We start from the raw sequence: 22,221 nt of genomic DNA on the forward strand, positions 1-22,221 counted from the left end.
GTTCAGTGGCACAGTGCAGGCTGAGACAATGTGTCGACCAGAGCAGTCAGGTTTGAGAATCTTTGGTGTGAGGTAGAATGGGTGGTGTGGGGTTCATGGACAATGAGGTTGGAGGCTATAGATGGGAAATCCCCAGAGGTGAATTAATTGGAATATCAATTGCTAGAGGAAAAACGGCTAAAAAAACATTATTGTGGCAGTGGAGGAACAATGGCGGATATTTCTGTGTATAATGCAGAAGTTGCAGGATCAGTTCGTTCCAAAAAGGAAGAAAGATCCCAGGAGGAGGCATGGGTGGCCGTGGCTGATGAGGGAAGTTAAGAAACATATAAAGTTAAAAGAGAAAAAGTATAACATAGCAAAGATAAGTGCGAAAACGGAGGACTGGGAAGCTTTTAAAGAACAACAGAGGATTACTAAGAAGGAAATACGCAGAGAAAAAATTAGGTACGAAGGTAAACTGGCCAATAATATAAAGGAGGATAGTAAAAGTTTTTTTAGGTATGTGAAAGGCAAAAAAATGGTTAAGTCTAAAATTGGGCCCTTGAAGACAGAAACAGGGGGATATATTACGGGGAACAAAGAAATGGCAGAAGAATTAAATTGGTACTTCAGATCTGTGTTCACTGGGGAAGACACAAGCAATCTCCCTGAGGTAACAGTGGCTGAAGGACCTCAACTGAAGGGAGTTTATATTTGCCAGGATTTGGTGTTGGAGAGACTGTTAGGTCTGAAGGCTGATAAGTCCCCGGGGCCTGATGGTCTGCATCCCAGGGTACTGAAGGAGGTGGCTCGAGAAATCGTGAATGCGTTAGTGATTATTTTCCAGAGTTCGATAGATTCGGGATCAGTTCCTGCGGATTGGAGGGTGGCTAATGTTGTACCACTTTTTAAGAAAGGTCGGAGAGAGAAAATAGGAAATTATAGACCAGTTAGTCTGACCTCAGTGGTGGGAAAGATGCTGGAGTCTATTATAAAGGATGAAATTACGACACATCTGGATAGTAGTAACAGCATGGATTAGAGTCAGCATGGATTTATGAAGGGGAAATCATGCTTGACTAATCTTCTGGAATTTTTTGAGGATGTAACTCTGAAGATGGATGAGGGAGATCCAGTAGATGTAGTGTACCTCAACTTTCAGAAAGCTTTTGATAAAGTCCCACATAGGAGGTTAGTGAGCAAAATTAGGGTGCATGGTATTGGGGGCAAAGTACTAACTTGGATTGAAAGTTGGTTGGCTGATAGGAAACAAAGAGTAGTGATAAACGGCTCTATTTCGGAATGGCAGGCAGTGATCAGTGGGGTACAGCAGGGATCAGTACTGGGACCACAGCTTTTTACAATATATGTTAATGATATAGAAGATGGTATTAGAAAATTTGCTGATGATACTAAGCTGGGTGGCAGGGTGAAATGTGATGAGGATATTAGGAGATTACAGGGTGACCTGGACAAGTTAGGTGAGTGGTCAGATGCATGGCAGATGCAGTTTAATGTGGATAAATGTATGGGTATCCACTTTGGTGGCAAGAACGGGAAGGCAGATTACTACCTAAATAGAATCAATTTAGGTAAAGGGGCAGTACAGAGAGATCTGGGTGTTCTTGTACACCAGGAGAAAGTGAGGACTGGAGATCAGAGCTAAAAATGTGTTGCTGGAAAAGCGCAGCAGGTCAGGCAGCATCCAGGGAACAGGAGAATCGACGTTTCGGGCATAAGCCCTTCTTCAGGAAAGAAGGGCTTATGCCCGAAACGTCGATTCTCCTGTTCCCTGGATGCTGCCTGACCTGCTGCGCTTTTCCAGCAACACATTTTCAGTTCTTGTACACCAGTCAATGAAGGTAAGCATGCAGGTACAGCAGGTTGTGAAGAAGGCTAATAGCATGCTGGCCTTCATAATAAGAGGGATTGAGTATAGAAGCAAAGAGGTTCTTCTGCAGCTGTACAGGGCCCTGGTGAGACCACACCTGGAGTACTGTGTGCAGTTCTGGTCTCCAAATTTGAGCTGACTATTGAGGGAGTGCAGCGTAGGTTCACGAGGTCAATTCCTGGAATGGTGGGATTACCTTACACTGAAAGACTGGAGCGACTGGGCTTGTATACCCTTGAGTTTAGAAGACTGAGAGGGGATCTGATTGAGACATATAAGATTATTAAAGGATTGGACACTCTGGAGGCAGGAAACATGTTTCCGCTGATGGGTGAGTGCCGAACCAGAGGACAGAGCTTACAAATATGGGGTAGACCATTTAGGACAGAGATGAGGAGAAACTTCTTCACCCAGAGAGTGGTGGCTGTGTAGAATGCTCTGCCTCAGAGGGCAGTGGAGGCCCAGTCTCTAGATTCATTTAAGAAAGAGTTGGATAGAGCTCTCAAAGATTGTGGAATCAAGGGTTATGGAGATAAGGTAGGAACAGGATACTGATTAAGGATGATCAGCCATGATCATATTGAATGGTGGTGCAGGCTCGAAGGGCAGAATGGCCTACTCCTGCACCTATTGTCTATTGTCCAAAGACTGATTTGTCCCCTGGATATGATCGGATGCCTACTAGGATTTAAAGCAAGATTCTATCAGAATATGGTTTACTGAGGAAAATCAAGATATTATCACATCACAAGGTGTGTCATGCATCAGGTAGTGGTAGGCCAGATTAGAAAGATTTTGTGCATTATGGGCTTCATTGGTTGGGCCAATGTTTATTGTCCATAATGAGTTCCCTTGACAATATGGTCATGACTAGCCACCTTGAACCATTGTAGTCCATTTGGTGTAGGTATTCCTGCAATGGTTAACTATCAAATTGAAAGACAAAAACATATAATACGACAAAGACTAATGCAAGGTCAGAATTGAGAAAGTTTTAAAAACCAAGGGAAGGTAACCAATAAAGAGGAAGACAAACTTTGAGAGTAAACTTGCAAGTAATATTAAGACTGACATCAAGAACTGGTTTAAACTCATAAAAAGGAAGAGAGAGGCGAAGGTTAACATAAGCCTCTTAGAGAATGAGGCAGAGGAAATAATACTGGGGAACTGGGAAATGGCAGATCACTTGTACCAATCTTCAAAATAGAAGACTTAGCATTCCAAAATACTGAATGATCAAGGAAAAAAGGATGAGGAATTAAATAGAATGCCTATCGCTGGAGGAAAAACAGCGGAAAAAATTAATGGGGCTAAAGAGTGATTTGTCCCCTGGACCTGATGAGATGCTAACTAGGATTTAAAAGAAGTAACTGCAGAGATAGAGGATACACTGGTAGTAATCTTCCAAGAAACCTTAGGTTCTGAAAAAGTCCCAGAGGATTGAAAACTGCTAATGTAGCACACCTTTGTCTCAAAGGGAAAGAGACAAAAAAACTATAAGCTAGTTAGATTAGCATCAGTTATTGGAAAAATGTTCGAGTCTGTTATAAAGATTGTAATGGCAAAGCATTGAGTCAGCATGGCTTCATGAATGGGATACCATGCCTGACAAATTTACTACAAATCTTTATATTTTAATAATTTATAGCATTTGTTGCCTGTCCTTAGTTACCCTTGAGAAGGTGATGGTGCGCTGCCTTCTTGAACTATTGCAGTCCATGCTTTCTGGGTTGATCCACAATGCCATTATGGAGGGAATTCCAGGATTCTGACCCAGCAACAGTGGGGGAATGGTGATATATTTCTAAGTCAGGATGATAAGTGACTTAGAGGGGAACTAGTATGTGGTGTGTTCCCATGTATTTGTTGCCTTTGTCCTTCCAGATGGAAATGGTTGTGTGTTTAGAAGATGCTCTTTGAGGATCTTTGGTGAATTTCTGCAGTGCACCTTGTTGGTGGTGGAGGGAAAGGATGATTGTGGTGTGGTATCAATCAAGCAGGTGGTTTTGTCCTGAATGGTGTCAAGCTTTTTGATTGTTGCTGGAGTTGCACCCATTCAGATCAGTGGAGCTATTGCATCAACTCCTGACTTGTGCCTTGTAGATGATGGACAGACTACGGAGAGTCAGGAGTGGAGTTACTTGCCACAGTATCCCTCGCCTCTGACCTGCTTGTGTAGTCACTGTGTTTATGTGGTGAGTCCATGAGTCTAGCTGAGTTTTAACATTCAGGTCTTGTTTCTTTGCTTCAGTATCTGAGAAGTCACAACTGGTGCTGAACATTATGCAGTCATTGGTAAACATCCCAACTTCTGACCTTATGATGGAGGGAAGGTCATTGTTGAAGCAGCTGAAGATGGTTGGGATGAAGAAACTACCCTGACGAAGTCCTGCAGCCGAGATAACTGACCTCCAATAGCCACTACTGTCATCCAATATGCCAGGAATGACTCCAACCACTGGACAGTTTACCCCCTGAAACCCATTGATTCCAGTTTTGCTCGGGCTCCTTGATGTCACACTTGCTGCCTTGATGTAAAAGGCTGTCACTCTCCCCTCACCTCAAAGGAATTCAGTTCCTTTGTCCAAGTTTGACCCAAAGCTGTAATGAGGTCAGGAGTTGTCTAGTTTGTGAGACAGCTCTCCCAATTTTGGCTCCAGCCTCCAGATGTTAGGAAGGAGGCTGCGGCAGGGTCATTAGGGCTATTTACTGTCGTAATTTCCAAGCTTAGGTTCATGCCAGTTTGACATTTTTCAGTTTCATTTTTTTAATGAGAGAGTTAAGCAAATAAGGGTGGTGCGGTGGTTCTGTGGTTAGCACTGTATCATCACAGCACCAGGGACCCAGGTTCAATTCCACCTGAAGCCATTATCTGTGAGGAGATTACACATTCTTTTCTTGCCTGCATGGGTTTCCTCCAGGTGCTCTGGTTTCCTCTCACAAGTCCAAAGATGTCCAGGTTAGGAGGATTAGCCATGCTAAATTATCAACAGTGTCCAGGGATGTGCAGTCAAGGTGGATGAGCTACGGGAAATGCAAGGTTATCGAAATAGTCTTTGGGGGTGGAGGGGGGTTGCAGGTCGATTACCCTTCGGAGGGTCAGTGTGGACTTGATGGGCCAATTGGCCTGCTTCCACACTGTAGGAGTTTTATGATTCTACGTTTCTTTGGGTCTCGGGTCATGTGTAGGTCTGGATAGCGGTTTTCCTTCCCTAAAAGGCATTAGTGAATCGGATGTGTTTTCACAACCATCAACAATGGTTTGACAGTTATCATTAGATTTTTAATTACAGATTTTACTGACCTGCTCTGCTGGGACTCAAATGTGGACTCCAGCTCATTAACTGTATATCTCTATTACTAGTCCAGCATGAGTATTGTAAACAATTGTAGTTTTTTTTTCCAGGATGCTGTTCTAGTGAGGTTTCGACCCCTCATGAACATGGGGGTCCTAATGAGAAATAAAGACACTGCATAAATCAATATTTTTGGATGGGATTTTCTTGCCCCATACTGTAATTCTTGCACCGAAAGCCACTGTTGAACTTGGTGCTAAATTGTTCTGGAATCTTTTAAATCCAAAGTAAATTTCCAGTTCTGAAATACTTTGGGGTAGAACACATAGTTCATTCCATTGTCATAAAATGCTGCAGTGTAAAATAAAAGACTATTTGCTTAAATGTAACTAAGCCAGTTCTTTGGAGTTATACTATTAATTCCATTACCCTGCTACTTTTCCAGCCTTGGGGGAAAAAAATACTTTCAAGGATTTATCCCATTTCCTTTTCTAAGCTGTTATTGAATCTGATTTCACTACCATTTCAGATCGTAACAACTCACTGCATTATTTTTCTTGTCCGTCCTATTACCTCTGACACATATGTCTCTCACCTTTAATCTGTGTTGTCCAGTTCACAAACACACAGCACATCCAGAGCTAAAAGAGGGTGCAGAGATTTACTGCTGTGGTACTGGGGTTGAAAGATATCAGTTTTGTGAAGAGGCCTTGAGTTGTTCTCCTTAGGAGTCAAGAGATGAAGGGGACATATAATTTAGGTATTCAAAATCACAACGGTTGTGATATTTTTAAAAAGGAGAAAGTATCTAAATGTGGGGGGTGTGGGGGAAGAAATATCAGTAATCTGATTATTTGCAAAATTAGTTTGGAAATTGATGTTTGAACTTCAATAATATTCAATTTGAGTTTTTTAAGCGAACTTCAGCAAAATCCACATTTACCCAAGGACTTGTTTCGGATTCCATATACATTCTGTCCATTCCAAACCCTTGAAATGTTTTGGGTGCCTATATCAATATCATAGTTACTACATCCTTAAAGAGTTTTTTGTTTTTGTAATAACACTGGATTGAAATATTAACTTTAGACCATCCAGGTCTCCGAATATCAAATAAGTTGCTCACAAATTTGTCTGACTGACTAGTGGATGAATATTGTTAAAAACATCTCTGCACAGATGGTGCTGATTTTGGTTTGTTTTCTGTATCTGTTATAGTGCAGTCATAAATTAGCTCATTCAAAGACAAACCTTGGCTTTCATCTAGTGTAACTTGAACCAACAGGAGAGATTTATCTGAAAAATTGTAGTATTGATATTTGCAGACCAGTTTGACAATGACTTAATTTACAATGCACAGAAATATATTAACAGAGGAATATACACGGATGGTTGATAGTGCAAAAAATGGAATTTTACTTGGTCTTTTGGGAAATACTGTAGTAAATTAAGTAGTTGTTTGGTTTATCATTGGATCCGTTCTGTTTTCCAAACAAATAACAAGCAGGAAATTTATTAGGACTATGACTATAACTCAGATCTGTTAACTATTTGAATTGATTTCAATTATTTTGTATATTTGTCAGAACTACTTCATTCTTGCTATGACTAGTATTAAACTAACCCTAGTATATCTCTATTACAACAAAGTCCTTTCTGTGCATCAACTCTGAAATGAGATCGTAGAATAAAATTTCAGAGCACAAAAGAAGATATACAAGGTGGTATCATGAATTTGAATACTAAATGTTTGCTTTTGAGATCTGGTTTGAGAAACAGTAATTTATTGGGATGATCTTGTCTCTCCATGATTGTAAACGTCTTCAGGAAATAACATTTACAATCATGGAGAGACAAGATCATCCCAATAAACGTGGTTCAATTCAAAGTGGATTATTGTCTAAAATAAGGGATGATTTGCTTCTATTTTATCCTTTGCTACAACTGATCTGACACAGGGTACAGACGAGTGTCTAACTTCCCCAAAATGCCATCTGTCAATCCCTCAGCTTAGTAAGAACAAAAACAAAACCAATGCAACTAAGTTTTCAACTTTTGCATTCTTGTTAGAGTTTTGTTTGCTAGAAGCATTGAACATAAAAGCATACCCCACTTTTTCATATTCAGAAAGTCTTACTATCACTAAGCTGTAAGATCAATTAAGGTAATTCGAGAAAACGTACTTGGGTTAGAATATGACTTTTTGAAGACTCTGGTAATGTCTGTAGCTTTATTTTCTAGAGATGACAGGTGGAGTTCTATGTGCCCTTGTGGCAGGTTTGAAAATATAAAATATGAATCACTTTTTTCTGTTGCATAATGTAGACTGGAATAAAAGTCTTGCTCTAATTGTGTAGAATGTCATGACGGATATAGATAAGGTGAATGGCAGATGTCTTTTCCTTAGGTTAGGGTAATTTCAAAAGTAGAGAGCATATTTTCAAGGTGAGAAGAGAAAGATTTTAAAAAGACATGAGGCAATATTTTTGCATAAAGTGTGTTTCACATGTATTATGAACATCCAAAAGAAGAGATGGATGTGATTACAGTTACAATGTTTAAAAGGCATTTGTATAAGTACATGAACAAGAAATGTTTGGAGTTATATGGGCCAAGCGCAGATAGGTGGGCTAGTTTAGTTTGGGATAATGGTATGCATTGATTGGTTGGACCAAAGGGTCTGTTTCTGTGCTATATGATTCTATGATTCTAATGATATAAAAATAGACCAGTGGTTCAGTGGTTAGCACTGCTGCCTCACAGTGCCAAGGACCCGGGTTCAATTCCCGCCTCGGGCAACTGTCAGTTTGGAGTTTGCACATTCTCCCCGTATCTGCATGGGTTTCCTCCGGGTGTTCCGGTTTCCTCCCACAGTCCAAAGATGTGCAGGTTAGGTGAATTGGCCATGCTAAATTGCCATAGTGTTAGGTGGATTAGTCAGGGGTAAATATAGGGGGGTGGCTTTCTCTTCGGAGGGTCCACACTATAGGTAATCTAATCTAAAAAGAACCATCGCATTAGCACAATAAATGGATGTTTTGATAGTCATAGCGATCGTAGAGAAGCATAATGAGACACAATAGGCACAATTTTCCCTGGTCCTGAATGACATAGGCTTTGGCTGTAAGAGGGAATATGGCTGTGGTCAGGTATCCTGTGTGGCCTAGTGCTAGAGGTAGGAGCGTGCAGTTGTATGTGCAAAGAAATGTCAGCTGTGCCACATTGGTGGTAAAAGAAGAGTATGGATTGTCAATGCTGTACCTGACTGGGAGTCAAACTTGTCACTGGTGCCAGCAATCCAAGGATATCCCAGCAATCGCACTTACCTCCGCCTTCAAATGGGAGAATCTAGCCAGTGTTGAATGAGGGAAGTTTTAGGGATATGGAGCCTTATGAGATGGGTTAACATCCCGTGGGGAATCTCGCTAGGCATCACAGAGAGAAACCTTCCATGAAACCTGACGAAACTGACACTTGGCCAATTTGTGGTAAGATTCAATCCACAATTTCTAATTTGAGGAAAGGAAGATAAAGGCACAGCCAGAAATTTGAATACATTTCACTAACATTGAATTGTCATTGACTTTATGTTAGCAATGGTATTGATTTTTATACATTGGGTACCAATTGCTGCAATTTTATTTTGCTGCAGTGTAAATACTTGAATTTATAGAGGGCTATGTCTTACACATCAGCTTCCAACCTGGAATTATGTTTAGTAGGTTAGTAAATTTTATAAGAGCAACAATGTACAAGATAGTAAAAGTGAAGGAAGGTTGATTTACTTGTCTTTGCAACTGCAGATATTGAGAGCCTCTGAACTGTGCCCCTCATTTGTCATGCTTAAAAAAAGCACTGAAGTCGAAACTACTTCAAAGTGGTCTGGACTTTAACCAACTGAGTGCAAGCCCTCAAAGGTTACACTACTTACAACTGACCTCGGCCCACTGGTGTCTCTCTGGTCATTATCTGTTTGGAAGTGTGCCATCTAAAATCCAGAGCCTGTTATTTATGAGCCATTTTCCTTACTCGAGGTTTGAACTTCTTTGAAACAGAGCTTCAATCAATTATCAGTGTGGGCTTACGCAGTTTTAAAGAATGGGTTTGCTTTTCCATTGCAGATCGGAAATGGGGTTACACTGTGTGCATGCACATTTTTGCAAAGGGCATTGATATCACAGCTTAAAAAAAAATCCAAAAAGACATTTGTGTGGTGTATATGGAGTTTATTGTCTGGAATATTAATGCTTCATAAACACTCGAGACAGAAAATTAAACTCTATGCTGCCATGACTTTAAAATTCTCTGCTAACATTATAGTTACAAATAGGTTGGTTTGTGAAACTGTTGTATTCAAGTTTACTTTTATGCAGAATGATAGTTAATCCAACTTACTTTATAGACAGTGAATAAATTCATGGGAGAAGATATTCATGCTGAATGTCTGCATGTCAGTGATCAGTTGTGAGCTGGGTTTAGAATGTGACAGAATGAATAATAAAACTGAGTCTGTATTTAATCGGGAAGGTCATTTATGGACAACTAGGAAAAGGAGTTTTGCAAAAATTGGTCTGTGCTGTGCCTGTTTTCTGGACATGCCTGGATTCAATAGCATGCACAAAGGCTTTCCGATCCAGCAAAGCATTGCTTGCCAAAACAGTATAAAGATAAAAATATTTATTTGTCTGATGCAGGCATTTGAACCTCTGCACTGTGCAATTAAGCTGCAGTCCCCTCATTTCCAGATTTCTTGCCCTGCCAGTCACTTCAAAGAAACCAGGCTGAGTAATCACATTATGCTCAGAAAAGATGATTGTACTTAGCTGAAGATAGAGCTGGGAGGTGTTCATCCTGATCCCATCTTAAAGGTACTGGTTGCCTTCACTCTCAACCATGATTCACAAACGTGAAACCTCGATCCCTGTCCTGGGTATTGAACCAAGGCCCAGTTGACTGAAGGCTCTTGTGATGACAGCAACAGATGTTCTACTGTTCTTTGATTTTGGGCTCTCTCACCTCACGGTCTCCATTCGAATGAAGCCTGTGATCCAACATAGTGAGACTTTTCAATCTCATCATTCAGATATAGTGGATGCCATAGAATGTTAAGTGCAGGGATATTAATTAAATGAATGAAAATTGCATTTGGGAGATATTCATTACTTTAAGTGATACAAATTGGATACATCTGAGAAAAGGAATGTCAGTTAGATGTGCATTGGTTGTGTAGTTTAGAATTAGTCGAATGTTCAGCAAAATAGCTGACAATATGTGAGCATAACACAAAGTAATGCTGAATTAGTAAAGGTTATTGTCAGGGTAATGTATGTCAGAGCAGAAAAAAAATCAGAAATGGCCAACTGAAGAAGAAAATGCATTTAATTATTGACTCATGCGTACTCCTGTTAAATTAGGCGTGACTGAAGTATAAATTTAAAAGATTAGCTCAGCTCTTTATGTAAAAGGTATTCTTTATAAAGTATAGACCTTGACATTGTTATAACTAAATGATCCAGTAAGCGGTATTTGTTTCCAATGAGTGGAACAACAGACAACATAGTTTGTAATTAAATTACACACAGCAATACAATTGAGTAGTATTAAAATTCAATTCAGCGGTCACAGGTTCAGAGTTTATTTAAACTAAGTTCAAACCCAACAAGATGTTTTAAACACACTGACTGGATCTCTGGCAGCATTCATTTCAGAAATTAAATGATTATTTTATTGAAAATTGTAGAAACGCTTTTAAAAGATTGGGTACTGCCTCATAGTCTTTGGTTTTGATTTTCTGTCTCTCGTGTGGGAGAAGTAATTTGAACGCCACTTTAGGAATAAAGGAGAAAGTGAGGACTGCCGATGCTGGAGAGTCAGAGTCGAAAGGTGTGGCGCTGGAAAAACACAGCAGTTGAGCAGCATCCGAGGAGTAGGGGAGTTGGCATTTCAGGCACAAGCCCTTCATCAGGAATGTAGAGGGGCAAGGGGGCTGAGAGATAAATAGGGATTGGGGCTGGGGGGAAATGTAGCTGGGAAGGTCGATGTTAATGCCGTGTGATGGAAGGGTCCCAAGGTGGAAGATGAGGGGTTTAAGGGCTGAGATGGTCCATATGAACTTAAGGTCAGAGTGGAATGGCTTTCATTTAAAAGTTGACTGAAATAATAAAGTCTTCAAAATGTGTAGACACTTAGGCAGATGATTTTCAATGCAGAGAAATGTGAGGAGATGCATTTTGGTAGAAGAAACATGGAGAGATAATACAGGTTCAATTTGAAGCAAGTACAGGAGCAGAGGGACCTGAGGGTTGAAGTGCATAATTCTTTGAAGGTAGCCAGGAACGTTAAAATAGTTGTTAAGGCAGCCAAGTGGTTCCGATAAATGAGAGGCATAGAGTAAAACAAAAAGTGGAAGTGATGCTACATCTCTACAAATAAATGGTCTGTCCACCTTTGGAGTACTGTTTTCAGTTTAACGTCCTTCCCTGCTCAAAGCCCTGGAGTAAGTGCAAAGAAGATTTATTAGAATGAGACCAGGAATGAGGGATTCTGGATACAAGGACAGATTAGTGAAATTGGGCTTTTTCTCCTTGGAGCAGAGAAGATTAAAAGGTGACCTTGGTGAGGTATTAAAAACTATGAACAACTTTGACAATGTAAAAAAGAATATTCTGTTTCCACTAGTTATTTAACATGTGCAAAAATAGTGACAGGAACAACTATCACATTGTTCAACATTACTAATTTTCATTGCAGCTTGTTCTTCATTCAGCAAAGCTTTTTATGAATATTTACATTTTAAATGTTCCCCTTATAGAATGCAGTTTATCAGTGTGACTACACAGTCTTGCCCCACAAGTGTTCTTTTCCCTCCAGACTACCTGCCTGACCTCCCACAGCTATTTCTGGCATAGGCAAATGTTGCAGCTAAAATAATGTTGGTTTGACCAGTTCACCAAAACTGTACCCATCCCAATTATGCACAACCTAAAAGCTTCACACAAGCTGGACCTTTAAGTTGCTGTGCACAAAAGATTTAAAAACACCTGTACACAACAAGAACATTAGAGGGTATGTTGGTACCAGTGACTGCCCAAGACATGTGAGCAGAAAGCCCTACCAGAATGTCAATTTTCCACTTTAACCTGTATATTGTAGATGATTTCTGTGGAAATCTCCAGCATTGCCTACCAACAGTTACCAATACTCAGTATCAAGTCTGAACGACTTAGACAAATCCAAAAATTGACTGCAATGGAGTCCTGGAACTAAAGATGTGTCTCCTTTAAATTTTGGCTGGAGTTAGTTTTGGAATTTTGGGTGGCACAGTGGTTAGCACTGCTGCCTCACAGTGCCAGAGACCCAGGTTCAATTCCCACCTCAGGTAATTGTCTGTGTGGAGTTTGCACATTCTTCCCGTGCTTGCGTGAGTTTCCTCTGGGTGCTCCGGTTTCCTCCCACAGTCCAAAAATGTGCAGGTTAGGTGAATTGGCTATGCTAAATTGCCCATAGTGTTAGGTGAAGGGGTAAATGTAGGTGGGTTGCTCTTCAGAGGGTCGATGTGGACTTGTTGGGCCGAAGGGCCTGTTCCCACACTGTAATCTAATCTAATCTTGAATTTTGCTTAATCGATGTTCTTTCAAACATAGATGGGGAAAGCTGTAGGAAGGTTGTCATGGCTGTGATCTTCCCAGTAGCAGACCAAGCAACTCTAGCAGTATTAAACTTAGTTTGAATACAAATCAAGCATTAATGTTCTGGTATGCACTGAAGTTTACATCAGACAATGTGAGATTTCAATGGAATGAAATTGGCTGAATTATTAATTGCCGAACAAAATTCTCTGCCAGATTACTGCCCATGCTGAATGTTTGTCTGATGATTAGGTAAAAAATAGTAAAGTTAATTACCATCATTTTTGCTGCAACTGTCATCCTTCTGATGGGTGGCAGATTTTCAAATTTCTTTAAGATCACAAAATGACATTCAAACAAGGACAAAGTGATATTCAAAGAAGGACAAGTATCTAGCCACCATTGTTACCTCTGCCAATATCAAAACAAGCTATAAAAACTGAAAATGCTAAAAATAATAATTCTCATGTATTGATGTTGCCATAAATTGTACTGTAATAAATGTTTGCACTGCACAAACTTGCAACAAGGCTAAAATAAATACTCATCCTCTATCACTTGAATTTTCTTTCTAAGCCATGGTATTATGTGTTGGGGATGTGGGCTTGTGGCTGAAATAACTAGAGAATCAAACATAACAAGGGTACCTGACAATCATTTAATTTGATTTCAACATAGAAATTGAAACTTAGTGCAAAATTGCAGAGGTATATATTGAAGCGTTAATTACCTTTTCTGACCTCAGATGTGCAGATATTAGGACTGGATAACAATTTCAGACTCGAATGGGCAGAGATGTGCCTTGCCTACTGTACCTAGTTTCAGCTGGTGTTGCAGCTGAAGTGGTCAGGAGATCATTTTAAATTAACTTTTATGCCAGGAGAAGCCTGCATTGCATTTCCAGTAACCAATACAAAGTATCAAACAAGATTTCACAAATTAAGACTTTCACTGCAACAACATAGGCTAAACATTATTTACTAGGCAACTTAATACATTAAACTGCAGATAAAAAAGAATGAATTAGCACTGTCAAAAACCCCATACTATGTTTATGTGTTATGGCACACACTAAACATATGTGGCCTTGAAGGGCTCCCTTCTCCCCAGCACATCAGGGTGAATCCTCTGATGTTCTTTACCCATTCTCCGGAGTTTCATTGACCACCTTCCAAGGGGTGTCCTTCTTGGCCCCTCAAACTCTAGAAATTCCATCTTGTCAAACGGAGAATCTGTTTATGTCAGCATTCTACTAACAATAAGTTTTTCCAGTAATTTCTGTTTTTGTTTCAAAATAGTCTTTTCCTCTTCCTGGTATAAGAGCAGCTACTTTTGGTCTTCCTGTCCAAGAATTTCTCTTTCACTCCAGAACCTCTAAATCAAAGTCTGTAGCCAAAAAGAGCAGCTAACCATCGTGTCCTGGTGTGAAAATGGATAGTTGAAGTTTTATGGGATTTGACCAGGGCCTATGCCCCATTGCAAGGGAGTGAATCTGGGCAGAATTTAGGACAGTTAACACCCCCCTTTTCAGGACCCCTGTTTTACCTTAAACAAAATACTTCAAAATATGTCTATGTTTGAACTTAGGTTTGAATTCATAACTCAGATCCAATGTCAGTTTTAGCTGACCTATTGCAAGACGTCTAATTTACACCATCATTGCCTTAAAAGGACCAGCAGTGTGAGGAATTAAGATGAATCATATATCAGATAAATGGTGAATTTGAAGAGTGCAACACTTTGAAGTTTAAATATTGCCACAAAAAAATACATGCAGCAGGAATTTCCTCAGTTATTGTAATTTTCTTAGAAGTACAATGAAAACCTCATTAATGCTCATAAAAGTGGTATCTAGGATTCTTCTAACAGCTGATGAAAAATTTGAGGAAATTCCCAACTATAAAGTTGTCATTATACCAAACCGTTCAGCAACTGAATAGACAAATAAATCTGTACGTCCGTCTTTTTAACGAATGTAGTTCCAGGCCGATCTTATTTAAAAGTTAGCTACATTCTGGTTATAATTGTCCATGTCATATTGATTGATTAGTCAAAATCTTGATTTCCTTTTTAAAATTAATTTAAAATCATGGAAAGATTTTTTTCTTAACTAGAGTGTTTTCTTTTTGTGAGCTTGCATTTATAGAACACCTTTCATCACTAAGAACAGAACTTTCCTGTCACAGCTGTAAATATAAAAGTTGAAGTAAGTAACTTGCAGCAGCATTCTTCAGATATTTTCATAGAATCATATACTTCTATCAGAGCTGGCACAAGCAACTTCATTTTAACATGAACTTCTTTTAACATGAAAGACGACAGTTCCAGCAGCATCTCCTAAGTATTACATTGTCAACTTTAATTTTGTGGTCGACTCTAATGGAATGGGACTTGAACACAAACACACACACCCTTCTCAAGGATAGCTCTACTGACTGAGCCAGTTACCTGCTCTCCCAGGCTGGTACTATCACTTACTTGTACATCCTCCAAAAATCAAGTGTAAGAACTCATTGCTAATAATCGCATAGCCATTAGCAGCTGTTATGTAACTTAATGATGAACACATGAAAATTTAATAGTTCACGATGGTCTCTTGGCTTATTACTTAAAGATGATGGAACCATTCTTCTCTACAAAAACAAAGTGCCTATGTCATGGATTGAATGGATTTGTGATGGTGTGATAGGGATGTTCTTCAGTGCTTTTCATCACAGTTTATCAACATTAGTTGGTTCAACTTCATCAACATCTTTAAACAAGCTGGAAAAAGCACCTCCCAATTCACAAATCAATATGTAATATTACAAAAACAAAAGTTTCATTTTATGATTTACTTCAAGACTTTGACTTTAATATGGAGACTTCACTAAACTATGTATTTTTCATTTTAAAATGTTACCAGAAACATATTGCAATTTTTTTTTCCTTTTACAAAATCTACTAGTTAGTCATCGTCTTGCATTTTTAAAACATTTGTAATGTAACTTATGTGGTATCTTGATACTTTATGGTAAAATAAATGCTGTATTTCTTTGGTGGAAAAACAGTAGCATATAGTCAGGACATTCAAACTTTCGAGTGATATTGTTAAAACTTATTGCACTTGGAAATGCAATTTTCTCAAATAACTTTAGATACAATATGAAGAAGTTACAATAACATTTTCTACTCTAATAAACAATTAAAGAACTTAGTTGTGGTCTTGAGTTATGTATCATTTTCAATGACATCTATTACTTTTCATCATTTTAATGTGTATAATAAATTTCTCGTACAGGCAGCTGTAACAAGACACAAAACAAGACGACAAACTCAACACGAACCAAAATCGACAAAAGAGAAAAGTAGCACACTGCGTAATGTCGAACATGCAGCTTCACTGAAGCTAAGGGATAGAAAAGCAGAGGTCACAATGACTGTACAAAACAAACCAAAAATGACTGGTTTATTTGAATCTTCAATATCACCTCAGGTCAAGGTTAGGAAACCAGAGGTCACAATGACTGTTCAGAATAAAGCTAGAATAATTGGTCCAACTGAACTTCCAAGAGGTCCTCAGCTTACTTACAGTAAACCAGAGGTCACAATGACTGTTCAGAAGGAAACAAGAGTGACTGAGCCAACAGTACCTTCCATCATGTTCCAGGATCAAATCCGAATAAAATCAGATGTCTTACTATATGGTTTTGCGGTTCTTGTCTTGATAGTATCGATTATCCTAGTAATCATGTTTTTTTAAGTACTGTACAATTTATCAGAGCCGTCACTCTTTCTGTGCTGTGTAATAAGTTAACTTTTCAGACAGTTTAACAGTCTCTTTTGCATAAAGCTATTGAATAGACAGACTAAATTTAGCACTATTAAGAACACTCTACATCATCAGTTTATTTATGGCGACAGAATAAATCTGATTCAGCTTTTGTTACATGGGATTTTGAAATTCTTTTTATCACAAGAATTGTATTAACTATTTGCAGTTATGACAAATTAGTGTATGCAATCACAGCATTCATTAAATCAAGTTTATAAGCTGCCAGATATACAAGGTTAATCTTCTTACAATTAGGAGTAGATTAATAAATTTCTTAACATGGTTGTCAACTTCAGAAACTAGACATCTTGTTAACAAATATTCATATGAAGAATCTTCACACAACCGTGGTTAGGATTTCTTGATAGTCATCTTTACTGTAATTGGCTAAAGAAAGGGGAAGAAAAATTAAGAATGGAAACTTTCCTGCATTATTTTGTTACTGTTTACCACAAAACAATGTGATAATGATGTCATCTTTAAGGACTGGTGATTTGTTGTATAACAAACTACTTGATTTCTTTAGGTAAAATAATTTGAGAACTCAGGATAAAACAAGTCCTTAATGTTATGCCAAAGAAATCTTCTTGTTCATAATGTATTGATAAATGGCTAACTTGTGAAATAAGAAATTTAAACACTGAATGCAGTCTGTTTATTTGCTTATTGTTTGATTAACTAACCAATAGCATTCTACAGTCACAACATCTTCTTTCCAAGTAAACTTCAAATTATTTCAAAAATTTGTATAACTTCTAAAGCACTGTTCTTTCAAAAGTTACCAAATTAAAATATAATTAATAAAGGAGCAAGCAAGATCATACTATGTTACACAGATGTAAATCATTTGAGGAAGCACTGATAATTTGACAGTGAAGGTACTATTTGTACTTAAATTATTTGGATTTGGTGGAAAAGACTAGGTTATAAAATGCTTTGCACTGTTATAAAAAAGCAAGAAGTGTTTAAAAGCAACCAAAAAGCTATATCATTTAACTTGAGCACAAGTCTCAACAATTGGTGCAAAAAGGGAGGGTTCTAGATTCCTGGAGTACTGGGACGGTTTCTGGGGAAGGTAGGACCTGTACAAGTGGGTCGGTCTGCACCTGCAACTGAATGGGACCTTGTGGGTGGGTTTGTTAATGCTGCTGGGAGGAATTTAAATTAGTTTGACAGAGGGAGAGAATACAGCATTAGTACAATAGAGACAAAGCATACTATAGTAAAAGAACCAAGGCAGGAGTTCAGCCACGTTGAGTTTCCAGCAATGTTGTTGGTACCACAGAGATGTAGTGGAGGGAGGGGCAGAGTTGGCATCTCAACATTCTGGGGAAACGATGTTCAAGCAGAATAGGGGAGGATGTAAAAGGGTAGTGTTGCATTATTAATTAAGGAGTTAGTGACTACAATAAGGAAGGACAACATCTTGGAAGGGTCTTCGAAAAAGGCTTTGTGGATCGAGCTTAAGAATAAAAATGGGAGTCACATTTCTCGATGTGTAAAAGTAATAATAACAGGGTAATTATATTGGAGGATTTCAACTTCCCTAACATTAATTTGAATGATCATAGTGTAATGAATTTAGAGGGTGTGGATTTATTGACATATATCCAGGAGAGCTCTTTATGTCAACATGTCAGAAGTCAAACAAGAGGTGATGCAGTGCTGCAGCAAATTCTGGGGAACAAAGCTGGACATGTGGTCAAGGTGGCAGTGGGAGAGTATTTTAATAACAGCGATGACTACACTACATTTTAAGTTTGTTATGGAAAGGAAAAGGATGGTCTGCAAAAAAGGTTTGGGCTGAGGAAGGCAGGTTTTAATTAAAATAAGGCAGGATCTGGCCAAAGTAGACTGGCAGCAGGAACTTGTAGGAAAATCTATTGCAGAACAGTGGGAGACATTTCAAAAGGAAATGGAAAAGGAAATACTGACCCATAATGTTCCCTTTAAGATGAAACATACCAGCAAAGAGGCCAGGGAACCCTGAATGTCTAGGAATATTCAGTTAAAAATCAGACAATACCAGGTTATAGTCCAACAGGTTTAATTGGAAGCACACTAGCTTTCGGAGCGATGCTCCTTCATCAGGTGACTATCCTGATCCAGATTTGTTGTATTCCAGATTGCTGTGGGAGGTGAGGGAGGAAATTACAGGAGCTCTGTCCCAAAGCTGCTAGAGATAAACCAGGGAATTCCAAACCAACAACTCTCACATCAATTGCAATTCAACTATTGGAGAAAATTCTGAAGAAAGTAATTCATTGAAAGGTGAGATTTGATCAGGAATAGTCAATGTGGCTTTATCAGAACAAATCTGATGAAAACTTTTTGAGGTGATCAGATATGTACATGAGGATACTGCAGCTGTTATATTTATGTGGAATTTTGGAAAGCCTTTGTCAAATTTCCACATAGGAAACAATGGAGGTAAAAACCACATTGGATCTAGGATAATGTAGCAAGTCAGATTCAAAATTGACTTAGTGGCAGGAGATAGAGGGTTGTACTTGAAAACTGTGTGTGTCTGGAGGCTGTGTCCAGTGGCAAAGCACAGTCATCAGTGTTGGGTCCCTTATTGTTTGTAAGATATGTGAATGATATAGAGGAGAATGTTGGGAAGGTTGGCAAATAAGTTTGTGGATAACACAGAGATTGGCAGTGTAGTTAATAGTGCGGACAAGGTCTTATGTTACAGGAAGATATAACCAGGTTGGTCAGATGGGCATATCAGTAGCAGATGGACTATAACACAGATGTGTGAAGTGATGCACTTTGGAAGAAGTAACAAGACAAGAGAGTACTCAACAAATGGCAGGACACTAGGAAGCTCATAATACAGAGGGATCTTGGGATGTTTATCGACAGATCCCTGAAAGGGTCATGACCGGGTAACAGGATAGTTAGGAGGGCACACGGGACAGTTGACTTTATCAGTCATGGCATGGATTATAAGAGCAGGCAGGTTATTTTGGAGCTGTACAAAATTTTTGCGAGGCCACAGCTGGAGTACTGTGTGCAGTTCTGGTCAGCACACTGTAGGATGGATGTGATTGTACTGGAGAGTGTGCAGAAGACATTCATCAGGATGTTGCCTGGGATGGAGTATGTTAGGTATGAAGAGAGGCTGGATAGTCTCTGACGGTTTGCCTTCGGGTAGAGAAGGTTGAGGAGAGATCTGGATAAAGTGTTTAAGATTATGAGCAGCATGGGCACGATGAATAGGAAGCAGTTGTAGTACTTAGTTGAAGGGTCAATAAAGAGGCGGTATAAAAATAAGGTGAAGGGCAGGTTTAGAGAGGATTTGAGGATAAAAGAAAACTTTTCCCCCAAAGGTTTGTGGAAATTTGGAATGCGCTGCACAGGAGGGTAGCAAAGGCCAGAAACGTCAATCTTTATAAAGTACTTGGATGAGCAGTTGCAGTCTCTTAACATTTAAGGCTATGGGCCAAATGCTGGAAAGTAAGGTCAGTATATAACGGTCAGGACAGCCTCAATGGGCCAAAGGGCCTCTCCTGTGCTGTATGACTCTGAGATAACACAAGACAACGCAAAAAAGGTTGCCTTGTTTATCTAATTGAATTGATAAGCCATTTTTATTGTTTTTAAATCCCACAAATATTTTACTTGGTTAAAACAGAAGTAGTTGTACAAATGCTGCATGCTGGGCTGCATTATTCAAAATAATGAAAATATTCAATATTACAACAGAAAATTAAAATTATCTGCCCAAACCAGCTGATCCAATTTCTCAGTCTTTCATGCTCTCCATACACCTTCAATACTCAACAAGAACATTTGGCACTTTAGAAAACATGAACATGAAGTTAAAATACAGACAAAGTGTCTGTTTCAGTTTTTGTAGATTAAGACAGCAGACTTTTCCACATAAAGAAAGCAGATTAAAATCTAGAGTTACAGATGGATTATAACATTTGTAAATATACTAAAAAAAACAAAACTTCTCCATTTTTAGGTAACTGATCAAAGAGCTCAGTATTGTCATTGAACAGAAATCAAGTTTCAATAAGGAACCAACTTCCTCCTCTACTATGCAATATCATGATATTAAAAAAAGCTGTATACAGCACAAGAGGAAAAATATAATTAGTGGGGTATGTCTTTCTAACTTAGATTTTAAGGCACATTCCTAGCATTTTAGAGTTGAAGGCTAAACATTCATCTTTAATAATAGATCAATACCATAACACATATTGGAAATATATTTATAATGTTCTGCCAATTAGCTGAAAAGTGAAGAACATATCTTTTGAATATGCTTTTCAGGTAATTATTTTCCAATTCTCATCTGGACATTCACTTCAGCCTTGTTTTTCCTGTGAAAATTTCCACCTAACCAATATCACAGTTGACTGTATTTCACCATTTTTGTGACAGAGTAAAATGGCCATTCCACAGAAAAGCCTAGAAACTAAAGCACAAAATTTTCCACTTGTGTACACTTGATATAGAACCCTTGACAACGAGAAACACTTAATAACTGAAACCATTCATACAGATGAAGCCAACATTTTTCCTTACATTCATGTTAAATGAACAGAAAATGATGGGTGCATCAGCATGTGTTCCAGGTAGGTTTGGCTTCAGATTAAAATTTGTAAACAGAATTTTCTTTGGAAAAACTTACTGAAACAGAAACTGATTTAGTTACACTAAATCAGGATTTTTTTTCATTTATTCATGGGATGAGGTTGTTGCTGACCAGACCAGCATTTATTTACCATCTCAAATTTCCCTTGAGAAGGTGGTGGCAAGCCACTTTTGTGAACTGATACAGTCCATTCAATTACATCCACAATATTGTTAAGGAATGAGTCCAGGATTTTGTCCCAGCGACTGTGAAAGAATAGCAATATAGTTTTAAATGAGATGATTTGTGGCTTGGAGGGGATCTTGCATTTGGGTAGTGTTCATTCTAGGTAGTAAAGACGGTGTGTTTGGAAGGTGCTGTCTATCGAGCCTTGATGAGAGTTGTTACAATGCATCTTGTAGATGGTACACAATACTGCCAATGCTCTCGGATGTGAAGGAAGCGAATGTTGAAATTAGTGGATGCAGTGTCAATCGAGTTGGCTGGTTTGTCTTGGATGGTGTCAAGTTTCCTGAGTATTGTTGGAATAGCACTCATCCAGGCAAGTAACTTGTGTCTCACAAATGGTAGGCAAGCTTTGTGGAATCAGGTGGTGAGTTACTTTTGGCAGAATTCCCAACTTCCAATCTGTTCCTGTAGCCACAGTACTTATATGGCTATCCAATTCAGTTTCTGGTCAATAGAAACCCCAGGATGCGGGGGAATTCAGTAATGGCAGTGCTATATCATGGGGTGACAATTGGATTTGCTCTTGTTGGAGGTCTTTATTGCTTGTTACTTGTGTGGCACAAATGTTACTTGCCACTTATCAGCCCGAGTCAGAATACTGTCCAGGCCTTACAGCACATGGGCAACTGCTTCAGCATCCAAAGAGTCGTGAATGTGCTAAACATTGTATAATCATCCATGCACATCCCTAATTTAGGCTTTATGATAGAGGAAAGTTTATTAATTAAGCAGTTGGAGCTGATTGGGTCTAGGGTACTACCTAAAACTCC

The 22,221-nt window shown here is 38.8% G+C and overlaps 2 protein-coding genes across 8 annotated transcripts in view; one reads left to right on the plus strand and one right to left on the minus strand.

Moving 5' to 3' along the window:
• LOC122552887 (serine/threonine-protein kinase VRK1-like) overlaps positions 1 to 17,249 on the plus strand; it is a 111,088-nt gene extending 93,839 nt beyond the window's left edge. For all 4 annotated transcript variants that reach the window (XM_087991401.1, XM_043696034.2, XM_087991402.1 and 1 more), the window contains one exon: positions 16,078 to 17,249. In XM_087991401.1, the coding sequence (XP_087847527.1) occupies positions 16,078 to 16,539 (462 nt within the window). In that variant the 3' untranslated portion in view covers positions 16,540 to 17,249. The remainder of the gene's footprint in view (positions 1 to 16,077) is intronic.
• fancl (FA complementation group L) overlaps positions 16,666 to 22,221 on the minus strand; it is an 89,188-nt gene continuing 83,632 nt past the window's right edge. For all 4 annotated transcript variants that reach the window (XM_087991404.1, XM_043696040.2, XM_043696041.2 and 1 more), the window contains one exon: positions 16,666 to 16,998. In XM_087991404.1, the coding sequence (XP_087847530.1) occupies positions 16,963 to 16,998 (36 nt within the window). In that variant the 3' untranslated portion in view covers positions 16,666 to 16,962. The remainder of the gene's footprint in view (positions 16,999 to 22,221) is intronic.

Source organism: Chiloscyllium plagiosum, unplaced genomic scaffold (assembly GCF_037043375.1).
Source record: "Chiloscyllium plagiosum isolate Xiang-an unplaced genomic scaffold, Cpla_swu_hap1 HiC_scaffold_10, whole genome shotgun sequence".
NCBI classification, from domain to species: Eukaryota; Metazoa; Chordata; class Chondrichthyes; order Orectolobiformes; family Hemiscylliidae; genus Chiloscyllium; species Chiloscyllium plagiosum.